This window comes from Osmerus mordax, chromosome 16, assembly GCF_038355195.1.
Source record: "Osmerus mordax isolate fOsmMor3 chromosome 16, fOsmMor3.pri, whole genome shotgun sequence".
Classification (NCBI taxonomy): Eukaryota; Metazoa; Chordata; class Actinopteri; order Osmeriformes; family Osmeridae; genus Osmerus; species Osmerus mordax.
The window spans coordinates 9,426,585-9,435,561 of NC_090065.1; the positions used below are offsets into that span (position 1 = coordinate 9,426,585).

General features: G+C 41.8%; 1 protein-coding gene across 1 annotated transcript; it reads left to right on the top strand.

Moving 5' to 3' along the window:
- The first annotated feature begins 754 nt into the window (after positions 1–754).
- On the top strand, positions 755–6,729 carry LOC136959455 (Krueppel-like factor 6). Its single transcript, XM_067253785.1, has 4 exons — positions 755–1,063; positions 2,578–3,151; positions 3,932–4,055; positions 4,192–6,729. Exons 1-4 carry the CDS (start codon positions 962–964, stop codon positions 4,241–4,243), a joined length of 852 nt encoding a protein of 283 aa, XP_067109886.1. The 5' UTR covers positions 755–961; the 3' UTR covers positions 4,244–6,729.
- Positions 6,730–8,977: the final 2,248 nt, after the last annotated feature.

An 8,977-nucleotide genomic window follows, 5' to 3' on the forward strand; every position in this document is an offset into this window, starting at 1 on the left:
AATACAATTGTATATTATAAAGCATTGAGACAGACTAAAGCGTTTCCTTAGAGACAGACACACGGTGACTGAAAAACAACTGGGATCAGCATCACTATCGGATGCGGGAACCCATGTCTCAACCCTGCTCTGGACAAGAAGAGAATAAGCATACAACGATGACATGAAGTTGCTAGATCTTGATTATGTCCAATTCAATATAGCCTAACAAAATTGATTGCGTTTTGTTAGTGCAGCGCGCGCTGGATCTGTTAGTAGGATCCCTGTTCAACGTAGTCTTTAGACCGATAGTCCAGTCAAGTCATCTTAAGAAACTTGTGAAAATGAACGATGCGGGATACATAAGCAATTAACGAATTCAGCTGCTCAAATATCAAAAGCTAACTTTTAAATGTACAGACTTGACAAGTATTATCTGCATATTTCTCAGTTGTAACCACTTCACTGCTTAAAGGTAGCTCTTTACTACTGTATTGAAATTTGTCCTCCTCGCAGTGGTACGCGAGCAGCGTTTATATAGTACCCTAAAAATAGATCTATCATGGTCCAATGGAAATGAAGAAACCTCCGGTCAACCTACCAACCACATCGCAGGAGATCGATCCCATGTCTTAAAGCATTGGTCTATAGTGGTATGGTAGGCGGGTATAACCCATTGGCTAACTCATTGGTCGGCATCACGAGAGCGTAACACTATCACGTGGGGAATGGTTGAATGTAATTTTGAAGTTTACAGTGCGCTGTCGGACTTCCAGAGGGTTCACTACTTGCTGTCAGTGCAAGAAAGCTTTTGCGCTCACGGGAAAAACACTTGCGTTATCTACTGGAAGGCGACTTTAAAGTCAAGTTCTATAACTATAGATGCTAAGAATTGAAGACAGTATTTTGTTTTTCAAAGCAAGAAGAACAATTTACTAACTTGATTTCAGGCTGTATTTATAGCTGCATCTTTAGGAGTGAAATGGATGTAATTCCTATGTGCAGCATCTTTCAGGAGCTTCAGATTGTTCACGATACCGGATACTTTTCAGCTTTACCATCCCTTGAAGAGTATTGGCAGCAGGTAATACCAAGCAATTATACTACATTGTTTGTATCTTAGTGTGTTAGTGTGTTATTATAAACGAATGCGGACTTGCTGTAAATGTGGACGACTTGTATTTTCAGCTGCCAAATTATGAAAACGCAGGTCTTTGCTGGCGGACATGCAAGTCAAGCGATATCAATATAAACCCCCAAAGTAGTTTTTTCGATACTTTTTATGTATAGCCTAGACTGTTTCTATAACTTATTGTTATCTTATAGCCTACATAATAGCATGGAAATCGTCATTAAAGCACGAACGAATTGTGAACGTGTAATTAATATGTATAAAGCCGCTATGTGATGACTTACAGCATTGTTGCAGTTAATTTCTTTTCATGTGAAGAGGCACGACTGTTTTAGCGTGTTTCTGATTTGCGATTGACTGAATTTTAGTGTAGTCTTAAGGTTCGTTTGTGCAATAGGCTACGTGTGTGTATGAGGCAGAAAGTGAATGAAAGAAAAGGCCTATATAGAGAAAGTCTTCCGTTTTTTTACTCTATGCCTCTATAACTATCATGACGGACATCATGATTTTAAAACAGATTGAGAAACAGAAATGGACTGCGCAGTTGCTTTCACTTGTGGAGTGATTGAAATGAATTGGCTTCATGTAGTTCTCCGCGGGCTTGGAGCCAAGTTCTCTCTCAGTGCCCTCGAAGGCATTTAAACCTCGCCAGAAATGCATCCCGAGCTCTAAAAAAGAAATATTTGCAACTAATGTAAATACTATTACAAATCTGTTGATAACTTGTTTGCAAGCCATGGCAACATATGCTAGGCTGCTTTTATAGATTAATCATTAGTAGACCTATAGGCTATAGTCACAAAGTAAGAAGCGTGTCAGTGCCATTAAAGTCTTGCACATTGAGATCTTCTCAACTCGATGTCTAGCGGTACGGAAGTATACTGTACTTCCCCTTAAAAAAATCTCCTCTCAACTCACTGCAGCTCCTGCAGTATTGATGTTGGGCTTTTTATGGACTTACTTGAACCAGACCCACCTCCTCTCATTCCCCCGTGTGCTATGTTATTTCCAGCTATTCCGCTGAATGCATTATTAAATCCACATTATGCTGAATAATTGATACATTTAAAAGATCTACAAGCACTTCCCTAACCCACAGGGGGACTCTCGAGCATATGTAAATTTGATGATCGCCGTGCATAGCTGGTATGTCTAGGAAAGAGCATAGTGTTCTTGACTTTTCCCTCAGGAAATGCGGTACTTGTTAGCTTCCCTGATAGGACTCAAAGCTCACCCCCCATGGATGTACAAGACTAACCACAGAATAGGACATTGTGTATGGGCACATGTGTTGCCAAAACACATGCTGGTGTAATTTCCCCCTAACTTTTGCTCAAAGAATACACACTTGAATTTTTAGAAGACAACAACCATGTTATTCTATGGAGCACCTTTTGTGGTGTCCAAACCAAGTTCCTCGGGATGAAGCCTCCCTGTTTGACACCTTCTCCTCTCTTCCCCTCCAGACATGCTTGGAGTTGGAGCGGTATCTCCAGAGTGAACCCTATGTCTCGGCAACAGACCTCAAGTTTGATAACCAGGAGGACCTGTGGAGCAAGCTGATCCTAGCCTGCGGTGATAAGGCCCAGGCAGACCCAAAGATCCCTCACGTCAAAGAGGAGGACAATCAGGACAGCCCTCACCTCGAGGCCAGCAGCTTCCACTCTGACGCCAGCAGCGAAGCATCGGACTGCTCCGAGGAGCTCTCGCCTACTCTCGACTTCTCCTCCAACCCTCTGAGTGATATTCTGGGTGAAGGAGAAGATCTGAGCTCCACAGTTATAAGTACTCCGCCATCTTCTCCGGAGGCTGGCAAAGACAGCTCCATGGCCCAGGTGTGGAGTGGGATACAGACTGTGCTGCATTCGCCTGGCAAAATACGGACAGGGGGGATTGGGCGAACGCTGGAAAAGGGAAGCTTGGCCAATGGAGAGGCTTCTCCAGACGGGAGGAGGCGGGTGCACAGGTGTCACTTCAATGGCTGCCGGAAGGTGTACACGAAAAGTTCCCATCTCAAAGCACATCAGCGCACACATACAGGTAAAGTAGAACATAGAATCATGGAAAGTGTACTATAAAAGCACGTTGGATTATAATGTCACATTGTCACTTTCTTACTGTAAACAAAACTGAATAAATAAAACTTAATGGCCACTCTTATTCGGAATTTCACAAGAAAAACATTAATTACACCAAAGTTTTGAAATCAACCCTGAATACTGGGAATATTTAGCTTGACACAGTGCCTTAACTGTGACCTAATTCACACAGTAGTATGTGACTTAATGCTAGGGGGATAAGGGGGAGGGATAATCTTTTGTGGGTAGGGCCTTCACCGAGGATGTGAATGTTGAAAACAGATCCAGTTACACCATGGGAAAAAGAGAATTCACTGATTCATTTAGTTTGGAAGAGGGGTGGGAATCTGACATTTACTGTTATTTGTGAAGGGGGTGGGGGGAACTGCTAGTTAGCGTGTGGGCGGTTTCCCTCCAAGCTGTTTACAGCTGTCCAGCCCATTAGCCATGATGCTGCATTCTTAGCATTCCTTGCCAACCATATTGTAGCGCCAATGGAATTTGAACCATCACAAAATGGTCTCTATTCATTCGGCAGCCTATAAGCAGTGTCTCATGTCTTTAAGCTATTAACCACAACCCCTTTGAGATATATATTTTTTTATTTTGAAGTTGCAGCAGTCGCTTCTGTCTGCTAGTACTCTATGCTGCACCCAACAGTGCAGAAAGGATAGAATATCTGGTCCCATGCCCAAAAAAACCAGCCACATTTGACAATATCTCTTTCGATGTTTATTTGCAGGTGAGAAGCCTTACAGGTGTTCATGGGTAGGCTGTGAGTGGCGTTTTGCACGGAGCGATGAGCTAACCAGACATTTCAGGAAGCACACAGGGGCAAAGCCATTCAAATGCAGTCATTGCGACAGGTAAGACGCGACACAAAATCGATTTGTTTAGCGACTCTGTTGTGAAGTCATCATAAATATGTTTGAAGACTTTGGTATTTGGTTGACTCCTGACCTCTAGACTACTGTAACCACAGAGTCCTTTCTCTTCCCTCAGGTGTTTCTCTCGTTCGGACCACTTGGCGCTTCACATGAAGAGACACATCTAAAATGGCCACCACTCAACAGACAGATGATCCTGACCTGTGGGTGATCGAGGCTGAAGACGCCCAGAGAGAAAGAGAGAGAAGAGCAGCACGCTTCCGCCAGAGGCAGGCCGATATCTGTACCACACTTAGTGCCTCAGAGACCTCACAGAGGAGAGTGCTTTGAAAGATCAACACATACTGGAAAAATCACAGACGGAGGAGAGAATGATAACATCATCAGTTTTGAAGGGACGAGAAGAGATTCTCTTTGAGGAGTACCATTGGATGCACGAGGGGGGTGCTACACCAATGACAGTGCGTTTCTTTGTGCGTGAGGACTTTGAATGCCTGGGATTGGGTGTGTCCGTATGGAATGGATGGGCTTGTGCTTGTGGGCTGAATGACGTTGACAGGGTGATATATTCATCATGGTTTTTATTGTGTCAGTGTGGGATGACTGCAAGCAAAGGTGTTGCTAATGCTGTTGTGTGGACCAGTGAGTCTCGAGGTGGAGGATTAGGGGGTTCAGCAGTGTTTTGAGGCTGTTTGTTTAAGAGGTAGTGCCCCCTATCGACAGGAGGAGGAAACGCAACACTCTTAAAAGGAGGTTGTGGTGTTCGGTGCAGCTATTAAATGTGCAATGTATTATGTAGCCTGTCTCAAAAGTACATGCTATGAAGCTCATTTGTTGTCCATTGTGTAAGCTCTGTATCTTAAGGTTGTACACAACAATATCTCAATTATAACAGAAGTTGCATGGGATTCTAGGGCTTTGGTCACCTGTTTGCTTATAGGATGCCGATTCCCTTATAAAGAGCAGCTACATCCATTTTACTCCATATAACAGTATTGTACAGAATATGAGGCAGATATGTTTTTGTTTGATTTCCTTATATATGTTGGAGACACCACTTTCACTGTCCTGATCATGGAATAGCTGTTCTCTATTCCATTTGAACTCATTTGTGACACCCTATTTGTAGGACAAGCCTATAAATGGTTTTCACATGCTCAACTAACTACAACAAATGTTCAACCCACTATCAAGTAACCTTGACCTTTACCCTAACCTTAACCAGTTGCATATAGAAAAAGTGGCAGTTGGAAATTGTTGACAGATAAAGTAGCTTCAGATTATCCACATGGCTATCCAAATAAAATGTGGCCCCTTTTTGCTTTTTAAAATTTCTTGTCCTCCTCTTTTATATCTGTAAATGCACTGTTGACCTAAACGATGCCTTATGTTCGTGGCCTTGACCAGTTAAATACATCACTCACATCGGGTTGAACATGCAGTAGTGTGGGATTGAATAGCTTTATTGAGGCTCTAATTCATAATGGTCGCACCTTTGCCCTTGTCTAGCAAACGATCTCAAGATTCTTGAATAAAAATCAGCTCTATATTTACTGCCATTTTACATTTTTGTGCATCATTTGTCAAAATAACGTACTGCTCAATGACAAGATAAATCGTGTTTGGGGTGAAAAAATGACCTTGGTCTAAGACACAATATTGTGGAGCACTTGAAAACAAATCAATTTGATTGGTTCACTACTATGTAGTATAACGTGGTATGCCACGGCTCTTCCAATGGAATAGGCGATAAATTCCTTCGAAAGGTACAGTGGTGTGATGAGTTGAGTTCTCGTTATATATGGTATGATGCTCGACCACCAAGGTCGTGACAAATTAAGATTTATTGCAAATAACACTTCCTAGTCAGGCATGGCACGTTAATGTCCCTGGGACTGGCAAAGGCTTAGCCTCTGTGATTGATCCCAACTGTGGTTGTGGATGCTTCTACTTATCATGGTCTCCCTGGTTACCCAATGGTTGTAGTCCACCAGCTGAGGAAGCCCCTTCTTAAATTGTAAATATTGAAATCATGCAATGATATACAGCATGTTCAAATAATGATTTTGTACAGAAGCTTATATTTTGATGGGTGAGGGACCAAGGGCAATGTGAATTCATGAGATAATGCAACGTGACCATGCGTTTAACTAAACTGAGTATCAATGGATGAAGAAAAACTAAATAGAATACACGTGTGTGTGTGTGTATGTAGTGACACATCTATTACAGTATGTTGGAATGGCTTTTATACGATGACATGTAAGGTAAACAATGCTGCACAAAGTAAAAACAAAATGTATAGAAATGTAATATTTCAAAGGAATACCCACTAAGCAGCTTTCTGCATTCAGCAACAACAAAACCACTGTTTTGAGACCAATAAAGCTCTAATATATTTACATATTAGACAATATCACTATGTGGTGTTAGTTACCTGCATTTAAGGTCAGTTTCTAACCCCCTCTTTCTTATCAAACAAACGTACGCAACAAGACCCTATCTTTAAGTAAAGAATCTCTTTATCGAAATAAAGAAATTATGATTTTATATTTTTGTTTGTTTTTTGGCATAACAACGTTTATTTTAAATTGTTTTGTAAAATAGTTTCTGTATGAATGTATTTTTTATTGAAAAAACGATAAAAAAAGAATGATCCAAATCGTTTGCCTTTTTACTGTATTGACTCTTACACCCTCATTCTGTAAACCAACCCAAAACAGTGAGCCCTTGATATGAAAGCAGATCACACATGCTGCAACTTCTTACAGTCGGGATGAATAACAGATTCGTACATTTGCTTTCTGTCGTACGACAGCCAAAGAATAGATACTTTTTAATTTACAGTAATACAATACCCATCTAACCCTGTAGAACCATTTGTAGAAGGGCCAAACCAGTACGGCACAAGCAAGCTTGACCAGTAACACAAAATCCTCCCACAAGTCTAACCACAAGAGAAGAACCCCCATCCCCCTTACATTCGCTAATACACATACACAAACAAAAACACACACACATAAACACACTGAATATGACCTAAGGTGCTTGTTAAGACAGAACGCAAGTGCAAGGTCAGTGACCCAGTATGGAGATAGTAGACCGTCAAACCCAGTGCTATACTAGGCACCTTTAGAGAAGTGCACATACCCACAAGAGGAACAACACAGAGATCTGATGAATCCCAGGAGATTCGAAACATGATTTTATAACGCTTGTCTGTGTTACAAAGACTATACAGAGATGAACAGTAGAATGTGTGGGGTGTGCTACAGTTTGTTACAGGTTGGTTCAACCTATTCTAATTCCAAATCAATTCAGACATACAGAAATGAGTGTTCCTCAACCTTGATTCAAAGAGATTTCCCTCAGAAAATAACCCAAATTCATTTTGTAAATCCCAGTACCTCCCAATGCCCCAGAACAGAGAAGGTTATTTACTGTGCAGACAGAACATGGTGTAGCTCCAGAGGGGGAACAGAGTTTCGGGGAGGCTGAGGCTGGTTTGAGACCCTGGGATCGGAGACTGATGGATGGGCATTCCTTGGCTTCGTCTGCCCCCTCTCTGGTCAACCCCCATCCCCCCTCCTGTCTGTGATGTACAGGCTCATTACCAAGGGCCCTGATAAAAGGCAGCCATTATCCATTCACACTGCACTTTGAACTCCCTGAAGAATCTTCTGCTCGTCCCCCTGGCTCAGGGTTACGTAACAGCCCGAGGCATCGGCAAGAGAGGAGAGGGGTTTTGTCTCTCATCGTCAGTGCCATGCAGCTTGTTTGATGTTGGCCAGTGAATTGTTCTCCATGCTACTGCAGGGTTCCAGTATATATTGCAAAGTTACAGCACAAGTTGGGCATGTAGCAGGCATTCTTGTCTAGGGCTTCCAGGGAGATTTGATCTCCTTGGAACCGAGATAAACCGACATTATAAGAGAGTAAGTGCACAGTAACTAGTTTATTTATTATACTTTTAACTAGTGTATTTGTACTTAAATATTCAAAGGAATCTCTATTTACAGCTAACCCACCCTATGAATGATGTGAAAGGCAGTTCTGATGGGTTAGGGAGTCAGGTGGCTGAGCGGTGAAATAATCGGGCTAGTAATCCGAAGGTTGCCAGTTCGATTCCCGGTCATGCCAACTGACGCTGTGTCCTTGGGCAAGGCACTTCACCCTACTTGCCTCTGGGGGAATGTCCCTGTACTTACTGTAAGTCGCTCTGGATAAGAGCGTCTGCTAAATGACTAAATGTAAAATGTAAATGTAAAATGTTAGTGTTGCACTGCAGCACAGGACAATATAATGGTTGCCTTTCACCATTACAGATGATTAACAACTATATGTGAAATTATATATGCTTGTTAATGTCAAGAAGCACCCAGGATTTCCATAACAGAGAAATGTTTGACATGGAAATTACCAATCAAACATATAAAATGTAAAATGTCCATTAAGAGCAAAATACACTGGAACAACTTTTGGACTACTGGATAATTGAAAAGACAATTCTCTCAGCTTTCATCAAGGTCAGGAAACTGAAAAGGAACTTTTTATAAAAATACAAAAACATACGCACCTTGTGCTTCCCCTTACGTTAACAAACTCCATCTAAATGGACCTGTCACCATGACAACTACTTTCTCTTTACTCATTGTGCCCGTGGGAGGTTTTGCCCAGCCTTTTCTAATTTCACACTGTGTGAATATCTCCATTCAGTAATTACTACCCCATCCATTCTCATTCCCTGGGTCCAGACAATGTCCCCCTAAATATACACGCTTCTGTAAACACACAAAAACAAGAATGTGTATGTGCACAGCGTAACCCACAAACACACAGTCACATGCACACATGCACACACTCACTTTCAAAATCCAATTAATTCCAAGTAAGAGTTCAGT